This window comes from Ursus americanus, chromosome 8 (genome assembly GCF_024610735.1).
Source record: "Ursus americanus isolate L20-20 chromosome 8, mUrsAme1.1.p, whole genome shotgun sequence".
Taxonomy (NCBI): domain Eukaryota; kingdom Metazoa; phylum Chordata; class Mammalia; order Carnivora; family Ursidae; genus Ursus; species Ursus americanus.
The window spans coordinates 42,471,364-42,494,018 of NC_142134.1; the positions used below are offsets into that span (position 1 = coordinate 42,471,364).

General features: G+C 47.2%; 1 protein-coding gene across 6 annotated transcripts in view; it reads right to left on the reverse strand.

The window, feature by feature from the left end:
- Window positions 1-22,655, reverse strand: part of PDGFRA (platelet derived growth factor receptor alpha) — a 45,071-nt gene that overhangs the window by 17,099 nt on the left and 5,317 nt on the right. For 5 of the 6 annotated variants that reach the window (XM_045815997.2, XM_045815999.2, XM_045815998.2 and 2 more), the window contains exons 2-14: window positions 18,002-18,062; window positions 16,083-16,400; window positions 13,490-13,750; window positions 11,089-11,219; window positions 9,731-9,902; window positions 9,452-9,641; window positions 6,403-6,518; window positions 5,332-5,458; window positions 4,082-4,275; window positions 3,340-3,434; window positions 2,998-3,130; window positions 681-785; window positions 183-293 (exon numbers count right to left, since the gene is read on the reverse strand). In XM_045815997.2, the coding sequence (XP_045671953.2) occupies window positions 183-293; window positions 681-785; window positions 2,998-3,130; window positions 3,340-3,434; window positions 4,082-4,275; window positions 5,332-5,458; window positions 6,403-6,518; window positions 9,452-9,641; window positions 9,731-9,902; window positions 11,089-11,219; window positions 13,490-13,750; window positions 16,083-16,400; window positions 18,002-18,050 (2,002 nt within the window). In that variant the 5' untranslated portion in view covers window positions 18,051-18,062. The remainder of the gene's footprint in view (window positions 1-182; window positions 294-680; window positions 786-2,997; window positions 3,131-3,339; window positions 3,435-4,081; window positions 4,276-5,331; window positions 5,459-6,402; window positions 6,519-9,451; window positions 9,642-9,730; window positions 9,903-11,088; window positions 11,220-13,489; window positions 13,751-16,082; window positions 16,401-18,001; window positions 18,063-22,655) is intronic. The other variant, XM_045816001.2, reaches the window with a different exon arrangement.

Genomic DNA, 22,655 nt, shown 5'->3' on the forward strand with positions numbered 1-22,655 from the left:
GGAGACGGTGCTTAAAAACAAGGGGCTTGCCACAATTCAGTGGGGTCCAGGCGACTCTGTTCAAGGGATTTGTATTTGCTGGCATGTTTGGAGGTGGAGAGTAAGAACTTAAAAAAGCCTGGACAGTACTGACGACTATAGGTCTTCTACAAAAGTCCTTACTCCCAGGTCTGGAAGCCTACCTGACTTGGTACAGGCTCCCAGCAAGTTCACAATGTTTAAATGCGGCCCCAGGTGAGTCATTATCTTCAGTTCCGACATAAGAGCCTGTTTCTCACTGGATCTGGCTGTGGCTGTTGAAGAAATTGATCACGTTCAGTTCAAGTGATTTACTTCCCAGAAAAAGCCAATAACCTGGCAACTCCTATGACTGGGTATCATTTCATTTACCAAGAGTCTAAGAAAGAAACACACAGTGACTTGGTCTAGACTCTAATAACTAATGCTTAGCCTGGAGGGTAAAAAGAAGTCATCGAAGATAACTCCTCTTGATTTTCCAACATACGGGCAATAAGAACACTCTAAATAACCCGGCTGAGGAGAGAGCCTAAATACACGTAAAACCTAGAATCGAAAGAACCAAGATCTGGTCCTAAATTTGGCATTGACTGGCTGTGTCATTTTGCGCAATTCACGTGACTAACCTCTATGTCCAAAACCTCCCCGGAAAGGGCACTTACGTTTCAGCATCTTCACTGCTACCTTCATGACAGGCTGGGAGCGGCTTAATCCATAGGCAGTTCCTTCAACCACTTTCCCAAACGCGCCAGATCCCAGGATACGACCTGCGAGCAATCAGAACCATTAACACAGGCAGACTGTGGCTTCGTCCCCTCGGTTTTATTCACCACGGCCAGCACGCACAGGCGCCCGGGGGGGCTGTTCTCCCAGTAAGGAGTAAGCCTAATGATTCCTCCCAGTCAGCAAGTCAGGACCAGAGGGAAGGAAATGAGTGCGATTGCTTTTGTCAAGTAACATTTGCAAGGGGACGGAAAGCTCAGGCCGGAGTGAGGAGGGTGCATTCCTCCCTGGTGTGAGCATTCTGTCTCCCAGCTCCAGCGCTGGCCCAGACCGCAGGCTCCGAGGCCCTTGTTCCCTGTGGCTCTCGCCCAAGCCCCCTGCCTCTCTACCCTTCTGTTCTCCACATGCAAACAGAGGCATCTTTTTGCATCAGTAAGTCCTTATCCACTGGAAATACTTCAGTATTCGAGACATCACAGATTCCGAGGCGTGATGAAGTGAACTTCGGGGCTGATGTCCTCGCTGCCTGCTTGCTAGAAGGACCAGGAACGACAAAGGCTAACCGTGCCCCGGGAGCACACGCGTGGCTCCATGCTGGAGGCAACGTAAGGAACCAGAAGCTGCTGTACCCACTCTTAGAGAGCTCACAATCTAAAAGGAACGCCGCCCAGAGTCTCAGTCTCACCAGAGCTAAACTGGGGGAAGACTGGGCTTGTAAAGGACTAGAAGCCCGAAGCGCCTCTGACTGTATGTTTGCATTGTGGGAAACGGTACCAGGAAAGGTACGGCTGCCTTAGGGGAACACGCAGGAGCAGAGACACACAGAAATGCCTCTTAGCATGTAAGTGATGTTGCCCTTTTCCCCCCACATTTTACTACTTTAAGTTCCTCAGCTCCTTTTGAAAAATCGGGGGTGGGGGGGCGCAGGTAGGGGTGGGATTTGTGGGGGGAGAGACGATAAAGAAAGCTTCCTTTCCAGGTACAAGTGGTTGAAATCGGAGTAGCTAGGACATCTTGTTTGGTTTCAGTGTAAGCAACGCTTTAAGAAGACCTAAGCTTGCTGTACGTTGGAATGAGACAAGCGCATCGTCGAACCCCGCCTCCGACATCCTTCCAGGGCACAGCGATAGCGCACGCCCAGTCATACCACCTCGAGCTCCAACTTCCACTTGTTTTTATTTTTTATTTAAATTTGATTTTGTTAACATATAGTGGATTATTAGTTGCAGGGGTAGAATTTAGTGATTCATCAGTTGCATGTAACACCCAGTGCTCACGACATCCGTGCCCTCCTTAACGTCCATCACCCAGTTACCCCAGCCCTCTACCCCCCACTCCTCCAGCACCCCTCAGTTTGTTTCTTATGATTAGGAGTCTCTTACGGTTTCTCTCCCTGTTTTCGTATTTTATTTTTCCTCCCCTTCCCCTGTTCATCTGTTCTGTGTCTTTGTCCTGTTTTCACTCTTCACAATGTGATTTAAAAAAAAATTCCTGGGACTAAAGCTTCATGTATGTGGTCTCAGCTCAAGACTGAAATATTTGAAAAGCTTGTGATACACTGATTATTCTTACATGTTTTTCTTTGAAAAGTACCTGTATTTTTATATTCTATATTCTAAGTATACATTTCTAAAGAAGTACCTAATACATCCCAGAATGCACTAGATGAAAATACCCTGTGTGGTTGTTCTCATTCAATTCTCATCTGTTCCTTTCCAGCCACAGAGTTTCATCAATTTGTGTCACTCCCAAAGCAAAGCCACTTCGATGAGTGTCTCTGGCAGGACCTCCTCACATTCTCTTCTCCTCTTATAAAATTTTCTTTAACCATAATTTGCTATAGAATGAGATTTTTACTTTTTTTTATGTTTTTCTTTTTTTTAAGATTTTATTTATTTGAGAGAGAGCAAGCACAAGCTGGGGTAGGGAGGGCAGAGGGACAAGCAGACTCCCCCTGAGGGCAGAGCCCCATGCGGGACTCGATCCCAGGACCCCGAGATCATGGCCTGAGCCGAAATCAGACATTTAACCGACTGAACCACCCAGGTGCCCCTGGACCGAGATTTTTTAAAAACAACGGCAGTGCTGCAATTAATTCATTTTTAAGACAGAAAAAGATTTCTGAAAGCCAACTTCTCTTGCCTAGCTCTTACTAGGCTCAAAGTCAGATCCCTGATTACTGCACAAGGCTATGAAAAGTAAAGTCATATACAAATCAAAGGGGAGTCTTGGGAGATCACCCCAGGAGGCGCTTACCAAGCACTAGTCCATCTCTTGGAAACTCCCATCTCGAGTCATAAGGCAGCTGCATCGGGTCCACATAAATATATTCATGTCCATCTGGGCTGATGGATTCAATGACCCTCCAGCGAATTTCATACCTCGGTTTCTATAAATGACCAGGACAGGTAACCGGTGAATTACCGAAGCCCAGACGCAGCACAGCTTAACCGCAGCGAAGTGACCAGGCACAGCAGATCAGCACGTTCCTTCGACACTCAGTACCGAGCTTCTCTGCGCCAAGCGCGGAACTATGCTGCTATTCTTCTTGTTCTTATTGGCTTCAAAGGTTTTTACTTCTTTGAGAAAAACACCTACCTGTTTCCAAATGACAACCAGGACGATGAGGGAGATGATGACAATCACCAGCAGCACGAGGACGGCAGCGGCCACCGTGAGCTCAGAGCGCAGCGCTGAGGGACAGAGACGCACGAGGCGGCGGTTCGCAAACGCGCAGGAGGGCGCGAGGAAAGGCGTCAAGGCTGCCTGGCTTACTTCGAGGATGGGCAACACCCGCTCTCACCCATCTACCTACGTGAAACTACCCCGGCCCTTCCCTCAGAAGAGGAAGGGGACAGAATTCAATCAGGAGAATGCCACGCTCGCTCCAAAGGTGCTGCAACATTAACCTTCTAGAAAGAATGTGGACTGGAATATGAAGACTGATCGAGACTGAAAGCCACATTAGCTCCGTTTATTTTGAAAGACTGCGCTTTGTTTATACTATCCTTTTGGCCTCGTTCATTTTTTTTTTTTTAAATTCAACCTGTCTCAACAGTTGTAAGGGGCAACAAGGCAAAGAGCCTCCTTCCCCATCATCCACCACCCCCCTCAGACTCCTGGCACAGAGACAAGCAGATGCTAGCATGCCTCTGCAAGGTGCAGCTGGGGGTCAGACTCTGAAAGAAAGGGCTCCCACGTGGATGCCCAGGGAAGGCCCTTTAAGAGCATTCAGAGCTGAATTTCTGCCTTGGGACCTTCATTCCTCTGGGACCCCATCTGGGATTCCAAGTCCTGCCTGAGGGGGGAAGGGCTTGGCTGACGACTAAGAGCAACTCACTGGGAGCCACCAGCTTGAGCTCGCGGCTCTCGGCCCCAAGGAGATTCTTGGCCAGACATCGAACGGCGATGGTCTCCTCCACTCTGGTGAACGTCACTCGGCCCTCCACAGTGCTCCTGTCTCGGGGGTGGACCTCCGTGATGATGTTTGAGATATTGTTGGCCAAAATCGCCCATGAAGTTTCATTATTACACCTGGAGAGAAAAGAGGACATAAATAGAGAGCCAGTTATTGGGATAATGGAGGCGAGTAAAACAGTGAGAATCACCTACGGGGCAAGCAGTTCTGAACGTGCCTACATTTGGGGGTGCTCCGGGCAGACTGTCATTTTATGTGCACAATAACACTGAAATTCGTTTGCACAGACCCAACAGAGGATAACCTGTATGTGGATAATTGAAAGTTAACTGTTTATGAAGCAGGCAAGGTAGAAGTAAGTCCATCAAGTATAACTACCAATCCCAAGCCTTGAACCCATGAGCCAACTGAACAGATCCACTTCAAGAATGTTTAACTATCCCAAGTGCCCACCCCTTGAAAGAGCCTGGCTCCCTCCTTTTCTGCCCACCTGCACTGTAAGTGCCTCAGGTCACTAGGGCTGGAGCGATCCCCTGGCTGAGTTATGAGACCTAGACTCCAGCCCAGTCAAGATCCGAGTCCAGTCCCTCTACCCCAGGAAAGGGAAGGTCTAGAGTCTCAGCCTCCAGGAGAATAGTCAAGGCTTCTGAATACGAGCAGTCGGCACGGGGGGAAGCATGAGCACGTCGCTCGAGCGCCCATCAGAGAAGGTGGACGGATGGGGGTAAAGGAGGAACTGGCGAGGAACTGCCCAGCAGGTGGGCAAATGAGGCTAGCGGTCACCATGGGCACTACTGTCATTTATGTTCACCTGCCAGTCTAGCTACCAAATAAAGCTCACCCTGTAAGAGATATAAGGTGAAGCGGCCCAGGGTAGTAAAAATCCTCTTAGAGCTGTGGTCCTTTAGTGTCATCTTTTCTGATTAGGCACCCTTGGAGAGTCTGGCGAGAGCCAGGGACCTTCTCCTTACAGCTATTCCTGACCACACAGGTGCACAGGCACGCGTACCATGCACGTGCTCAGGACCCTATCCTGTAGTTTATAAGACTTGGGCCCAGGCACAAATACAAAAGAAGGGCCAGCCGAAGAAAGAAAAGTGCATCTGAAGTTCTTTGTATCGAGGAAGAAACATTCTGATCACAAATGAAAAAGAAACCTCTCGTTTCCGTACTTCTTAATATCCTTGCAAATCATCCACTCGATATCAGGAAGAGGCGTCCCTTCGGCGGTGCATCTCACGGTCTGTCCCCCCGTGGAGCCGTGGTGGTCGTCCACCAAGTCCAGAATAGATGAGGGAACTGCAAGAGGTGACAAGCGATCAGAATCAAACAGTCTGGGTCCCAGAACTCCCGTGCACCACGGGTTCAGAACATGTCCCCGTCGCATCCGGACCTGCTGGGCGAGTAAGCACCTAAGCAGGGGCTGAAAGCAATTCTGTGCATGATCGTAATGCTCCACTCTGGGCAGACCCACTTGGGTAAGAGCATTTTCACAGTTGCAGTGTTTAGGGATTTGTATCCCGTGGTGTTCTAAATCTGGAGTGAGAAAAGCAAAAAGCCCCTGTGGTTACTTGGCTTGAAAGGCAGGGAGGCTCTGAAAATTGTATTACGGCTTGGGGTTCAACTAATGGATTCAGCCCGAGTATAATCTAAAGCAGCATTTCCCAAAGTGCATCTGTGGAATGTGCCTAGGTTTTAAAGATTTTTTTTAATCCATGATCAAATAAATTAGAAATATGCTAATACTTGTATCACAGATTTACAGTGAGGGTCAAGCGAGGCCCCTAACGCAGTCCTGGGCACACGGCAGGTACCCAGTGAACGGGGCTGGACCTGAACGTAAATAGACCGAGGCACTCTCTCCTGGTAAGGGCCACCGTGCGATGCCTGTGAAGGAAGCGAAGCAAAAGGGCCAAAACTTTCTGGAACAACCTAAGGTCATTTGGACCAAAATGCATCACTTTACTCTTCCAAAAACTGGAGGTGCCAGACTGAGAAGCAGGTGGTGTTGTAAGCTAGGAATTCCCCAGACTGTTTCAGGGCAGCCTGGAACTTCCCAGAACTGTGTGAATTCATAAGGCCCACAAAGCTCTCCCTGACAGGTGATGTCTACACCCGCTGCTTCTCCCATGAAGTGTTGCTTTTCTCTCCACACCCTGGGAGAAAAGTGCCAGGCTCTGCCTGGGGGGCACTCACTCACTTCACCACTGAGCTAACATTACGTTTATGCTGCACTGACGCACCTTGAGTTAGGAGTTCGAAAGTATAGCTCTTCACGTCATCTTCATTTTGAACGACGATCGTGTAATGGCCACTGTCTTCCTCCTTAGCACGGATCAGCTTTAATTTGCTCCGATACCTGAAACAAAAAGGATCGTGTGTCAGCAAGTCATAGCCAAACAGATGCCAACCATTCAGTTACCAAGTTCACTTTAAAGTTTGTTTTCGTAAAAAGTAAAAACATCTTTTTTTTTTTTTGTCCGTATCATCACTTTTCTGGGATTTTCGGAGCACTTTCTATATGCTGAAGGTCTGACTTACAGACACTTAATTCTTTTCTCTTTTTTTAGGTTTTATTTATCTATTTGAAAGAGAGAGCAAGCGAGAGAGAGCACAAGTGGGGAGCAGAGGGAGAAGCAGGCTACCCCGATGCGGGACTCGATCCCAGGACCCTGACTCAGATCATGGGTTTGAGCCAAAGGCAGACACTTAACCGACTGAGCCACCCAGGTGCTCCCTAGACACTTAATTCTTAAACAGAAGACCAGACATCTTGAGATGAGCAACAGTTTATGTGGCTAGCACAGCAATCAGTTCTGGTAAGGCCTGAGTTCTGAATGAAAGTAGGCACAACCCACCAACTTTCCTTTAAAAACAAAAAACAAAACCCTTGATTTTTACCTTTTTAAAAATACTTGCTTCCCCTAAATATCCGATTTAGGTGGTTCAGCCTAACAATGGGACACCACTGGAAGAAAGAATGAGGACACAGTCTCCACACCGACATGGAGAGGTCTCTGGGATATAACATTCCTACTTGTTGGTATTCACTTAAAGAAACTCTGGAAGGTTTCAGAAGAACCTAATGAGACTAATAATATTGAAGTACTTCCTCTGCCTGGGGAGGCAGGGAGACCGGGGCAAATGGCGGCAGGAACGGAGCGAGGTTTCTTGTAACGTCCCTTCTTGACGCTTAAATACTTACAAAGCACAAGATTCCATCACCTATTAAAAAAAATAAATTACAAAAACCTGTTTCTTCATACTTTACTAAAGGGAAGTTTCCCCTAAAGATTTCTTCCATGTATTATAAATGACATTTGGCTCCGTGTGTTTGTGTGGGTTCATCAATGAAGTATTCGCCCATTCGATTGCCCTTCTTTATAAAACACCACAGGGGCGCCTGGGTGGCTCAGTCGGTTAAGTGTCTGCCTTCCGCTCAGGTCATGATCCCAGGGTCCTGGGATCGAGCCCCTCATTGGGTTCCCTGCCCAGAAGGAAAGAATGCCTCTCCCTCTCCCACTCCCCCTGCTTGTGCTCTCTGTCAAATGTCAAATAAATAAATCTTTAAATCCATCCATCCATCCATCAATATGTAAAACATCACAGTGCTGAAAAGCAACGGGATGGATGGAAAAGCACTGGTTACAAGGCAAGAAGAGCTTGGGCATCACGGAAATTCCCCAGCCTCACCGTCTGTGTGTGTAGCATGGGATAACTACATGCAATAGCACAGTGTCCTTTTCAGAACTAATTACGTGAAATTGTATGTGCAAAAGGATTTTGAAAGCCCAAAAGTACCCTTGTAAATGTAGAGTCTTCTAGCCCAAGATGCTGGGCACCAGCACCTGTAACGGGAGCGCAGTGGGCTGGTTTGTCCTCTACTGACCATACTGGACATGCTTCGGGCTGGGATTTTCTTAGCGAGTCCCCACGGGCACTCCTGGCTACTGGTCACCACGCAATCCTCGGTCACTCGTTGTCTACACGCGCTTAGCCAAGGAAACTGGGGATCGGCTCGTTCTAAGTTACAGGAAGCCACATCCCCCACCCAGTGTATTCATCCTTACGTTCCCTGGCCCCCAACGGCAGCTAGGTGAATCTGTGCTAGAGGAACTCTTGAATCACTTTCACAGGCAGCCTCCCAGAACCTCTCTGTTGCTAAGCTTTGTCTCGTCCTGACTATCGAGTATGGCCTGCGTGTAATGCTGCTGCAAGCGTCCGAAGTGCTAGCTGTGCCAAGATTACCCCGTTCCTCTCTGGCCTCACAGCCTAATGGAAAGTTCCGCACCGCCCACCTCTTTACACACCTTCATCTCGTGTCATCCGAAAAGCCCTCCAGATTCAGCACTTGACACTTTTTCCATCGCTGTTCTCCTAAGGCTGTACAACTCTGTTTTCTCTGACACTACTTCTCAATGACACATGGGATTTAGTTCAGAAAGAAGAAAGCAAATCCCAAGTTTAAGTGAACCGATGAAAGAAGGTCTGCCCCTCTTCCCTGAAGGCTACGAACAGAGGACTGACGTGTCTCTCTCTGGGATGGTTTCTGATGAGGGCGGGGATGGAGCACCTGGCGCTCCAGACATACCTTCTGCTCTGGGATGCTAATCAGAGCCTACAACTGCAAGAGACCTCAAGAGAGCGTCTGCTCTAACCCCTTGCCTTGAAGGATGTTAGGCATTATTAACCCTACTTTACGGACGGGGAGACTGAGGCCAAGGTGACTTACTCCACCCCTAGTTGAGAGATGAGAGCAGTAGATTCTTTCATCAGAGGGCAGGGATCCAAACTATTCGTTGTACATTTTCTCTAAACCAGATCTAACCGGACACTACTCTTATTTGCGGTGGAGGCCTCCCTGGCGCAGATGTGTTTCCAATGAAACCAATGGTGTTTTGTTTCATGTAGGTTGACATGATAACTGCCCGCAACTGGCGTCACCATGCACGTCCACTCGCCACACAGACAGTGGTCGTCACGGAATATACTCAATCCAAGTGGGTCCAACTTTACTTCCTTTCCCCATCCCTTCCTGGATGCAGGAAATGGTCTTTCAGTGGGAACAGAGCTCTTTAGTTCTTTTTTCTTATTTTATTGTTAAATATTTATCAGCACAGTATTAGCACGTGGCAAGGCTATCATTAAAGGTACCTGATTTCAAGTATCTCCTGTGTCAGATTGCTCATTTTCTAGATTGAGTCTCGGTGTGTGTGGTCAGACAGGCACAAAGCTCAGTCTATCTAGAGACACAGTAAAAGAAAGGCATTCTTGGGAAGGGTGTTTCTTTACCTTATTTCCTGAATCTTTTCTATGTCCGTGGTGATCTCCGTGAGATTTTCAATCAGAGTCAGGTTGTCCTTCAGCCAGGATATCCTGGGAGGGGGGTAGGCCTGCACGTCCACCACGAAATGTTTGACTTCATGCAGGTCGACAGCTTCCAACGGGCTGAAGTTGGGTTTGATTTCAATGAACCCTTTCTCTGTACAGGGAAGAGTTTCCATTAAGTGATGAGTACCACACAGGGGACCGTGAGCAGCAGGGACTGACGTTTTAGAAAGCAGAATGTACCATGGACAGAAATGGTGACTTTCTTCATCTCTTTGACCTCCTTGGTGGCCTGGCGGGCAGCACATTCATAATCTCCACTATCTTTCACCGTGGCCTCGGGGACCCTCAGAGTATACACCAATTTGATGGACGGGACCTTGATTTCCTCCAGCATGGTGATGCCTTTGCCTTTCTACAGCAGAAGGGGAGGAAAACCAACTGTAAGAAGCTAGTTCTGAAGAGTGAACCCTCACGTTCACTGTGGACCGTGGGTGGGGATGAGGTGCTAATAATGGAGGTTCCTGGATTTTAGGGTCCTTCCCCACCCCCACCCTGTGGGGCTGCTGGTAATGGGGGGAGCCGTGCATGCTCAGTGCATGTATTGTCTGCTCAATTTTGCTACGAACCTCAATGGCTCTAAAAAATAAAGTCTAATAAAAAAATTTCTCTTAAGCTAGCTCCTTAGAAAACCATGTTTTAAAAGGATATGTAATGACATAGTAAAGTGTTCGTGCTATACTGCCAAAGGAAAAAGGACGGGACAAAGTACTATTTGAAGTATAATACCTATTAATGACTACATTTATTTTGTATACAAAGTATTGAAAGGATGTATCTTCCTAAAATATTAACGGTGATGTCCTGGGAAGTGACTCTTCCACTGTTTCTCTACATTTTATAACATTACAACAATAAGCCTGTATTATTTTTATATCTGATTAAAAACTTTGTTTCATAAAACAGTACCACCAGCACGCACTGTGGTTTGGGGGGAAAATGTCTATCTCCAATAAATGAGAAGAAATGTTTATGCTTTAAGGATTAAAGGCAATCAAGTATGGACAGTGAAACCAAACTGCCTCACATTCAGGGAAGATGTACACGTATCGGACTAAGAATGTCTCTTCAATGCGTGAGGTCGTAAGGTCATACGTGAAAATGTCCAATATCCAATCGATGCCCCAGAGAGAAAGGAAGAGGGGAAGCAAAAGCACAGGGGAGAGAAATGGATAAAAGGAGAGAAGCAATCAAATGCCAAAGAAGAGCAGGGAGCAGAAATTTGCAAATCAGGAGTGAAGGGGAATTAGATCAATAGATAGACAGATAGAACCATATAGATAGAACCTTCCTGTTTCTTTCTGACTTATGAGAAAGGCAGCTCAGAGTACAACCTTTATAGATTCTGAAGTCCTGGTCCAGCTAGCGTCTCAACCTCCCCCACTGCCCGAAGAGCCACAAAGTGATCTAGTCAGACGGGCTCACTGCAGTGATGGGAAGCTGAGGTCTGGAGAAGCTCGGTGTCATGCCCCATCAGTGACAGGTCTTCTGAGCCCTGCTGTGTTCCGCTCCATGCCACCAGGAGCCTTGCAGGTACCTACCACTTCTCCAGGGTAAGTCCACTGAAGGTCGACCACCTCGTTGTTAAAGACGGCGCAGGTGACCACAATCGTCTCCCCTGACTTATACACAGTTTTAAGAGCTTCCATTTCTAGATCAAGTTCTGACGTTGCTATTTAAAAGAAGAACAAACACAAGGACCTCAACATCCGTAGTACAGTTAGAACCTTACAAGGTTTGGGTTTGCTTTCTTTTTTAAAACTCTGAAATTTTTTTTTCTTTTTAAGCTTTTTGTTTTTGTTGGGGCAGGGGGAAAGCACAGGGAGAGGAAGAGAGAGAATCTTAAGCCCTGACACGGGTCTCAAACTCACAACCCTCAGATCATGACCTCAGCTCAAGTTAAGAGTCAGACGCTTAACCAAGTGAGCCACCAAGCTGCCCCATGAAAAATAATTTTCCAACCACTGTGATCAAGACAAAATTTTTGAGGTTTCAGAAGCTTTGATTTTGTGTTGGCATGCGTAATTTGGCGCATAGTTATAACATAACACACACACACATACACACAAATATCTACACAGGGGCGCCTGGGTGGCACAGCGGTTAAGCGCCTGCCTTCGGCTCAGGGCGTGATCCTGGCGTTATGGGATCGAGCCCCACATCAGGCTCTTCCGCTATGAGCCTGCTTCTTCCTCTCCCACTCCCCCTGCTTGTGTTCCCTCTCTCGCTGGCTGTCTCTATCTCTGTCAAATAAATAAATAAATAAAATCTTTAAAAAAAAAATATCTACACAGACAACAGCAGCAAGAGTAAAACTAAGTTCCAATTGAACCGAACACCACAAATGGCTAACAGACACATGAAAAAATGTTCAAAATCATTAGCCATCAGGGAAATTCAAATCAAAATTACACTAAGATACCACCTTACGCCAGTTAGAATGGCAAAAATTGACAAGGCAAGAAACAACAATTGCTGGAGAGGATGTGGAGAAAGGGGATCCCTCCCTTGTTGGTGGGAATGCAAGTTGGTACAGCCACTCTGGAAAACAGTGTGGAGGTCCCTTAAAAAGTTAAAAATTGAGCTACCCTATGACCCAGCCATTGCACTACTGGGTGTTTATCCCAAAGATACAGATGTAGTGAAGAGAAGGGCCATATGCACCCCAATGTTCATAGCAGCATTGTCCACAATAGCTAAATCGTGGAAGGAGCCGAGATGCCCTTCAACAGATGACTGGATTAAGAAGTTGTGGTCCATATATACAATGGAATATTACTCAGCTATCAGAAAGAACGAGTTCTCAACATTTGCTGCAACATGGACGGCACTGGAGGAGATAATGCTAAGTGAAATAAGTCAAGCAGAGAAAGACAATTATCATAGGATTTCTCTCATCTATGGAACATAAGAACTAGGAAGACCGGTAGGGGAAGAAAGGGATAAAGAAAGGGGGGGTAATCAGAAGGGGGAATGAAACATGAGAGACTAGGGACTATGAGAAACAAACTGAGGGCCTCAGAGGGGAGGGGAGTGGGGGAATGGGATAGGCCGGTGATGGGTAGTAAGGAGGGCACGTATTGCATGGTGCACTGGGTGTTATATGCAACTAATGAATCATCGAACTTTACATCGGAAACCGGGGATGTACTGTATGGTGACTAACATAATATAATTTTTAAAAATCATTAAAAAAAAAAAAACGAACACCACATTCCTAAGCATTTGGGTTAAGGATGGTTCTCCTCTCCTGCGACCACCTTTATGGATGTATTTATTCATTTAAACAACCAGCCTTTACCGACCAGCACTGCTCTGGGCACTTTGCTCCTCCCCTACCATTTCTCTCCTTCTCTCTCCCGCCCTGCTACCCAGCTATTTTCAGCACTTTTCTAGAACTGAGCACAGCGCTGGCATCAAAGAAGCCCATACCCAGCGTTCAGTGGCATTCTACTGACCCCAAACTGCTGACCCCAAACACGCATTATCCTTTCCCATTCCCATGAACCACTCACATCAAAGGGAGGGCTGTAGCAACAAGCTTTGTTTAAAATCAAAATCACCTTCCTTAAGTTACTGAAGTTAATCTACGCGTCCAGCCCCCACAGGTGTGTGTTTGTTTTTAGGGCCTCTGTAGTCAGGAATGTGGGTACAACAGTAAGAGGCTTATGCGAGAAAAGAATTCCTTACGGTATTTCGAAGTCAACTGATGAAATATGAAATCTTACAGGGGTAAAGCAGCATTTGTCTTTAGTAATGCTAAGCTTAATGTTATTACAGCCACAGAGGGCAGCCTAACCTTGTATGGTAAAGGTGGGGTCCCAAATCCCCAAATATTCAGGGTCTCCATCATCAGGGACTATGATTTTTTTAAAAAATACTATATACATCTAATTATTTTACCTTCAACTATTTAAAGAAGGAGAGAGAGGGTACAAGTACCTTTTAAAGCATAAACATTAAATGGGATGGTCTGGAACTTCTTTCCCCTGACGGTGGCTTCACAGATATAGGGCCCAACGCTGAAGGTCCCATTGAAGCCCTGTCTGCTGTCATAGGAGGCGTGCACCACCCCGTCATTGCTGCGCAAGGTGACCGGAGTCTCGGGATCAGTCGTGCGACAAGGTATGATGGCAGAATCATCATCCTCCACGATGACTAAATAATCTGTCATTCCCAGAGGCACGAAGGCTACATCCGGGTCTGTGGTTTAGGAAAGAACGAGAAACACGTCAGGCATTAATTTCACCTTTACACGTATATTCAGAAACATTATCCCACTGGCATTGATCACATTAGGTACGAATGATACCTTCGCATATATCCAGAACTGTCACCACACTGACGTTAATCATCGTTAAGAGCTAGAGAGCTAAAGTACAGACGCCACCAAAATGCCTGCACCCCAGTAAAAAAAGACTGGTGATGAATGTAAATATTAGCCAGGAGTTGAAATCAAAATTTAAGCACTACCAAAAAGATGATCGATAATCAAATCTGTTCAAAGCAAGAGAAAATATTCATAATTTCAAAAATCCCTATTGCCTATAGTCAGTATTACTGAGAAGTAGGGCATAAACCTATTAAAAAATCATCAGTCGAGTAATAAATAGACTTTATAGTCCCACAGCCTGAGAATTTTATTTCCAAAAGAATACCAGCACGTAAGCTACTAGAGGAAGGAGTACCGAGAGTCTCAGACCTCAGTCTCAGAAGGGCCCTTACCCTCCGTGACTACAGATAAACACCCTCTAACTGATGGCAGTGCAGAGCCGACCTGGGTATGCTTGTGCTGAGGGTAGGGGAGAAACAAGAATTTTTGGACAATCTTAAGATGATCAAAACACCATATGCCTTTAACAAGCCCATATACCTACTGTTCTCTTCAAAGCAGGGGGCATTTATGTGTGAACAAAACTGGGGTGCCATTCTCAATGCCTACCCTTCTTAAAATCTTTTATTATTAGGAAGAAGGGTTCAGACAGTTGAGTGTCATGAAAGAAATGAAGAGGGTCTATCTAGATCTGTGGGTGCCCACAGTGACGGAGGACAAGAAGAGTGGCCGATTAAAAAAAAAAAAATTACAAAGAAAAGGCGGAAAGATAGGAAGACATACTTCAGAGACCCCCTTACCTCACCTCTGCCAGAACAGGATGGCAAGAGGTATCAATGGTTTGTATGTCTGCTTGTTTTAAGCCAAGTACTTAGCTACAGCCCCTTTTAATTTACGTATGAAGACTGCCATTGCTTGAGTTTGTGCTCAGAGTTCCAAATCCTCGAACTCTGTTAGTAAAGATTTCAGCAAACAAAGCTGTGAATCCATCTCAGGTTAAAATACACAGTTTGATATCATAACACCTCAGCCAGGGCTTCCATTAAAAATGCAAGTCTTCCCTACCATTATGCACTATCTATGCAATGTTTGCGTAACATCATGGCCCTGCTTTAAACAACTGACCTTGGTAGAAGCCAAAATATACAGATAGAGGTAGACGCAGATAGAGATGACACAGATTTAGATATGCGGACAGACAGAGATACACGAAGGTACAGATACAGACATACAGGTATGGATGTAGATTTAGATCATTGCAGGAGTGCGCTGGGAATATACTAGGGGGTGGTAAACCAGATGACCTCAAGCTGACGGCTAAGCCTAGCTGATTAGAGGGGCTGCTGGGAGAAAGCACCCCACCGTCCTCCACTCTAGGGGCAGGCTCTGAAATCCATCACACCCCAAGGCCACGCCCTCCAGAGGTCCCCCCAGCCAAGCACTGTGTGGCCCTGGGGTTCCTTAGGCTCCCAGACCTCCCTGACACAGAGCTCTAGGAGTCACCTACTCTACCCTCCCGCCTTCCCTCCTCCACTCAAGGTCACACCACCGATGCAGGCTGACAGCCCTCCCAGGCTCGGCGGGATGCCTCCCCATTTTCTCTCACAGGCTTGTCCCCTCATCCAACCCCAGTGTGCTTCATCCCATCATTCTCCTGTCTTGGCACCTGTCTCTCCCAGGTCAGAGACAGCATCATGAGTATGGATTTGCCCCCAAATTTTAATCAAAACGAAAAAGCCCACCTATTAATCAAGAATATATATATTTCATTCCATCTGAAAAAACAGCATGGTTATGTGGAAGCTATTAAAATAAACAATAAGCAGCTCCAAGACAGGACCTACCTACTTAATTTCTGTGTCCCCAACACTTTGCATGGCGCCTGACACACAATAAACTGCAAATACTTGTCAAACTTGGTTGAACTGAACGGAAATGAGGGCATTTCAGATTTTTTGCACAATGCCAATAAAACGTGCCTTGACAAAAATGATTTTTAAAACTTAACATGGTTCCAAAACGTTGCCCATACATATTTCTTGATAATGGTCTCACGAGTGACCTTGAGTTAATGTTGTGTGTTCTCTCGTATTTTTCACCTTTTCTCCCATAAACGTTTAGTATGCTATTTCTTCAGACGTTAATCCGGTCGGCGGGAGGGACGAGGACCACGAGCGCAGGGCGGGGGCGCGCACGGCTCACCTGGCACGTAGATGTAGATACGCCTGCCCTCGATGTCGGTCTCCTCCGTCTGGGTGTGGTTGTAATAGCAGGTGTACAAGCCCGTGTGCGCCGCCGCCGCGCTGACCACCTCCAGCACGGCCACAAAAAGGCCGCTGTTGTTCTCCTCGTTTCTGATTTCCACATTGGGGTTCTCTTCTTCAGACATGGGGTACTGCCAGCTCACTTCACTCTCCCCAAAGCATCTCAGAGAAAAGGATGAATTCAGCTGCACGACCTTTTCATTTTCGTTTGGCAGGATGGAGGGTAATGAAAGCTGGCAGAAGACTCTGCTGGGCCCTGTAAAAGGAAGCAGGCTCTGAATAGGGTGCAGCCAGAAAGGAGAGGCTCACCCAGAGAGCTGAGAGGAGTAACAGCAGCAGCTCACCCGAACAATGAGCGTCTCTGCGCAAAAACCCGCCGGCCAGGATGCCCATGAAAAGCCCCCCATTATAACAGCCGCCGCATCTGCTGAGAGCCGCAAATGCTCCTAAGGCCTCAAAAGCACCCACCAAACCCCGAGATTCACCCCTGCAGACACTCAATGGAGAGAGGATGCCTGACTCCAATTCCATATTTCAGACTCTTGTGTGTGCCCATAAAATATCCCAAGAGGGCAGAGACGCGAGCACATATGGGTTCTTTATTGTCCCCATTCCCTGCAGACGTTCCCCTTAGTACGAAATGGGGTGAGAAGGGGGGCAAGGAGACTGCACGAAGCACAAAGCAGGTTTGTGCTTTAAAAAAATTACGTCTTTTCCATTTCTCACCACACGCTGGCATGCCTTCTCCCTAATGACTTCCCAGAAACCAACGGATTTTCATTTAAATTTCATTGTATTTGTTTATTTTTAAGTAGGCTTCACACCCAGGGTGGGATTTGAACTCACGACCCTGAGATTAAGAGTCTCGAGCTCTACTCCCTAAGCCAGCCAAGAGCTCCTGATTTTAATTTTTGAAGTAAGAATACTTAAAGCCCAAGAGTGAAAACTCTAAGTTCATCTTTCAGTCCAGCTTTCCCTGTCTCTAAAACCGACAGAAGAGGTGTTATGACTTAATTATTCATCAATGGTCTCTAAATCTCCTTTGGAGCCCAATGTGGGAACCCCGCTCAACTTCACTGTGTACTCACCATGACTCTTGCAGCTTAAGGCCGAAGTCCTAAGTGCATCGGGTCACCTATCCTCCTGCAGGCGGGGGATACTTGGTGGAGTTTGGAACTACCGAACCACTGACCTTGCTTAAGGCTAACGTGCCCGTATAGGTAAGCCCTACAGACACTAACAGACTCAACTCCTCAGACCAGAAAAACAGTGGGTTTATGGTGAACATCTATGATGTACAAACATCTGGATGAAAACTAAGAAAATGCCAATAAATATTTCCACAAATGGTCCAAGTAGTACCCTCCCGGTAGAAAAACGTTAGTAGGATTTCCCGAGTCAAATATTCTACCAATCAGATTCCAAGGGAAAAGGTGCTCTAAGATTTTTCCAGCAATTTAAGCATCTTCCACTTAAGAAAGGTATGATTCCCTGGTCACGAATCTTCCACCGTTTATTTCCTTGGAATATTCACAAATGTCTCTGGAAAGCCATGTCCCAGTAAAAAGAAAAGAGCAGTGGGCAAATTCAGGCAATTATTCCTACCACGTGTCAATGCCAGGATTATACACATACTAAAATTGCCACTGGCAAGCATTCCTTCTGACGGGGAGTCAGTGTGACAGGTCAAAGGGAACTGAAGATTTGTGATCATTCTAGGTACTTCTCATCATTTTCAACTTCCCTTCCCTCTTTTGGACTGTGTTTGCTGAGTACAGGGAGCACTCCCAGAGCACAGAACTTAGAAGGCAAGGTTTCCTACAGAACAGTGAAGTCAGAGAGTACTGGGATCCTTACCTGTGAGGAGACAGCCTAAGATCAGGAAGGCCAGAAGGGAAGTCCCCATCGTTCCGGAAAACTGGAAAACCAGATGTCCAACAGAAGCAGCGTTAGCCAATAAAACCACCCAGGTGAGCCTCGTTCTTTTTGTGCTTTGCGATACGGAAAATGTTAACAGCATCATTTTAGTTGAAAACCCCTTGGTTTAAGATTCATGGTCAAAGCAGTTAAGATACCTAAAAAAGAATCCCATAGCCCAATTGGACCCCAAGATCATGACAGGAGCCATCTGAAGCTGAAACCCTTTTGGGTTGCACGCAGCTTTCAAATTCCAAAAAGTCTGGCTTTTATGGTCTCAGAATGCATCCAAGAGCCCAGCAGAACTGTTCCTTTTAACCCATTTAAATGAAGAATGTGAAAAACAAGCACACATGTATTTACTCAACTTCCAAACTGGAGCTGTTTTCACTCAAAACAGGCTGTCATTTGCTTGGTGTTTCACTACAGACTGTATGTGAAGTTCACATCATCCGCGACCTTTGGGAAAACAGACGCTTGGGCTGCAACAAACACCTTCATATTGACAAGGCATCCTGATCTCAAGTTTCTGAAAGTCAAAGCCAAGCTCACTTGGAGGACGTCCCTTTGCCCTGCACGGGCCCCTAGCAGACTCAGGACCCAGTGCGCTGGGTCGGGCTGAACACAGCACGGAGGGCGCAGGTGTAGAAGGAGCCGTGAGGGTGGTGAGGCAGGGAGAGGCAACAGGGAGAAAAGTATGCCTAAATGTCCGTGTTTGGGGGGGATGCGGCAAACCACCCAATAAAATTTGGTAGAGACCGGGAGAAACCAAGTCTTTGCCTCCAATTTCCTGCCGCGAAATTGGAGGAACGGAAGAGAAGTGGAGAGGGACTGAAAATGAATGTCACAAGACACAAGCAGGGAAAGGGAGGGAAAATTCTTATTAAAGAGGGACCCAAGGAGCCCCAAGGTGAAGCCACGGAACAGTCTATTCAGGTCATACTCTGAAAAGGCCCCTTTTTATCTTTTTCTTTTCGTGCTCATCCCCACTCACCTATTTATCGCCCCCATCACTCCCCACGTGAAGTCAGTAATGACGTGATCTGACTGCAGTCAATGAAACACCTGTGCACAGACTGGCAGGTGTGGACACTGCGAAGCACCCAAGTTTTGACTGGAGAGCCTCCCCGCAGAGGGGTCCCGGCAGGGGTGCAATGCTTGGGATATCCCATGAAATAAAAACACCTAAGCCTTGGCCTAGGATGTCCTGGGTCCTTGACTTGCTCAAACCCCCAACACATGCAACAGAAGGCTTCATGGGATTTAATTTGTTCCATCACTAGCTTTGGAAACTAAGATGCATGTTCATGACTCCTGAGTAAACTGGCCTAAAACAAACAAACCCAAAAAACACATCAAAAAAGGAGAAGTTCCGTGTATGCCTGTGGTTAGCCCCTGATCGTACATTTTCGCTTTTACGGAGGCAAGATGGCCCATGTGTACAATCAGATTTCTTCTTCATTGAATTCTACTGGGAAAATGGAGGAGGAAGACAGACAGGGTGAAAGGCAGAATACTGGCAATGGGTTGGGGGGAGGGATGGACAGGAAAAAAATGCTCATTCTGTTTTGTCCAGGGCAGGATTAAGAAACCAGTATGTACTAACAAGCCAAAGTGTTCCCATGTGTGCCATGTCTATTAAGGATAACCCCGAGACATATTTGATTTTCGGAAGTGCCAGCTGAGGTTCAGAGAAGTTCAGCAAGTCACCCCAAGTCACTCAGCTGGTGCTAAAGCCAGAATTCTAACACGGAGTCTGTGCTCTCTCCAATTCACCATATGGTCTCCCTCCAGGGAAGGTCAGCGCTTCAGCCTTGAGTGTCCCCTCCCTCCCCCCCCCCCAGCACTGTTTCCTAATGCAAATTGGGGCCCTGCCTCCCTTCTCTGCTCACCCCAGTGAGAGAAGAACAATTGCAGGGCTGTGAACCCAAATGCAATTTGCACAATGCTGGCTGGCTGATGGCTTCTGAGGCCCCTGGCATGTGCCCGGGAGGTGGAGGGGGGCAGTTTGCAGGGTTTCCTCACTGCTGGCACAGCAGGCCCCAGAGCCAGGCTGGCCAGCCTGATTTACCACAATTAGCAGTAAAGGCCTGTGTATTCGTACATATACATATCAGCCCCCAACGATAATCCACTTAGCCAACTTCAAAGCAGCCTCCAGGGCCAGCTTCAGGTCTTGGGTTTTATCACATTTCTATCCTGTATTTCTCTAGCAGGGCTTGCCAATGATGCATCTTTAAAGCCCCCCCCCCCCCCCCCCCCCCCCGTGTAAGGGCTGCTTTCACAGGGCAGGCTCTGAGGAGCGTTTTGCCCTGGGCCAGCCCCACCAGCTTTCCTTCTGCGCATCCAGATACTGTGGTCCTGCTGCCAAGGAGGGTTCTTTACTGACGTACAACGTGGGCGATGCACACAGGGCCTCAGAGCCAGCGATGATGCGAGCACTGAGAATCAATGAGTTTGCCGAAGATTTCAACCTCCCTCCTCTGATAAGAGTAGTGCCCTGGCTGGAAACCCAGGCGTATTTGTGAAGTTTCATGTCATGACTCATCTGTAACTCAGACAATTTCGTCGTGAGTAACTACAGCGTGTTTGCCCTACAGGGAGGTAATGGAAAACAACAAGAGAGAATGGCCTCCCTGCCTATTGGCCGTGTAGTGAGGATGTCGAGGAGTCCGGCTCGGTACGTCCAGGGCTTTTCCACTCGGGGAGTCAACGTTCACCCTCCATCAGTAGCCCCTATCCTAGAGCACATCCGAAAGTCAGGTGTGCAGGCACGAGGAACTGAGGTCACGAATTCGGAGAAACCTGGGATGCCACGAGCCAGCAGGAACAAATCACTCTGCAGGGAGAGCCACGGACTTCACCCAAATCTGTCTTTAAAAAATCGTAATCACGTCTTCTCATGCCAGCTACAAGTTGGGTTTCAGTCTCCATCCTCTATAACCACAACGCAGAACGCGCTGCCAAGAGTTAGAGAAACAAACAAGCAGAAGAGACCTCTGCCACGTTCCCTCTCAGGCCAAGTGACCTGCTCCTCCGTGGTATTTTCTTGTCTTTCTCATTCCTTCTCTCTAAACTATGATGGAAATCGCTTTGGCTAGGTTCACGCCATATCGGACGCCTAGTCCGTCTCTCTGAACCTCCGGCTCTTCTTCTCTAAAGGGGGACTAATAACACCTGATTGCTGGCTTGCCTTACCACGTTATTGTAAAGACTAAGTTATAGTTTAATCAAAAGTGCCTTGGAAACTGCAGCCATTGGTTTCCATATGGACTCTTTTCCTGCAGACCCCTAAGATGTTTTGTAAAGATTTTATTTATTATTTGAGAAAGGCGAGGGCACGCGTGAGTGGGGGGAGGAGCAGAGGGAGAGAGAGAATCCCAAGCAGACTCTGTGCTCAGCATAGAGCCCGATGCGGGGCTCGAACTCACAACCCTGAGATCATAAGCTGAGCTGGAATCAAGAGTCAGACGGACGCTCAACCTGGTGGACAGACTGCACCACCCAGGCGCCCCCTAAGATGTCCGAAATGACAGGGGTGTCAGAGTAACTCCTTCAACTTCTACTTACTGAGAAAGACAGGCCCAAAGGCCTTTGGACCTGCCCTTCATCACCTGCATATCAGAGAGGTGGATCTAAACTCAGGTTCAGGGGCGCCTGGGTGGCTCAGTCGTTAAGCGTCTGCCTTGCGCTCAGGGCGTGATCCCAGCGTTCTGGGATCGAGCCCCCCATCAGGCTCCTCTGCTAGGAGCCTGCTTCTTCCTCTCCCACTCCCCCTGCTTGTGTTCCGTCTCGCTGGCTGTGTCTCTCTCTCTCAAATAAATAAATAAATAAATAAATCTTTAAAAAAATAATAATAAATAAACTCAGGTTCAACCAAGGCCTGATAACAATCAAGGTTGTTTGAACTTGAACCCATACATACCATCGCATAAAACAGAAAAAGAAATCTGTCTGCACCCACCGTCCTTAATGGGCTTCCAACCCTATCCCTGCAAACAGAAGTGAAGAGCCATGAAGGGCAACTCCATAACCAAAGACAACATACTAAGCCAGAGAGTAAACAGAGCTTGGGCACTATTTCCAGAGTGAGAGCACGCTAGCCTTCTCAGAAAGCCAGCTTCCCCATCGCCAACGGCTCAACACATCCCGCCGCAGAGCCACTGAATCTTGAATTTCACCCCACCCTGGCATGATTAAAGGCCACAGGAGACGCTCTCACAGTCCCCAAAGCCACTGACAACTTCAAGATTCAGATTTCCAAGGTTCAGTTAATTTTGGCTCTAAGTTAATTCTAACTGTGAAAATTACATATCCTGCTTTATCCCTGTGACAAATGTCCTACTCGGTCTCCTAACTTCAGCCCCGGCAATCCAGATGCTGGCCTGCACTGATGGCAACTTCACGGAGGGTGTGTTTACCAGAATCTACACCCCACCAGACGCTGTTGCGCTGTTTTGCTCTCTCTGCGCTCCATCAGACATTCCAGTGATGGGTGGTGGCTGGAGTATTTTTACTTGGGAGCATTTTATGGGACAATCTGAGCTCGTAAACCTTTCTGCTCTTCCTGCATCAGATCTTTAAGCCACGGAAG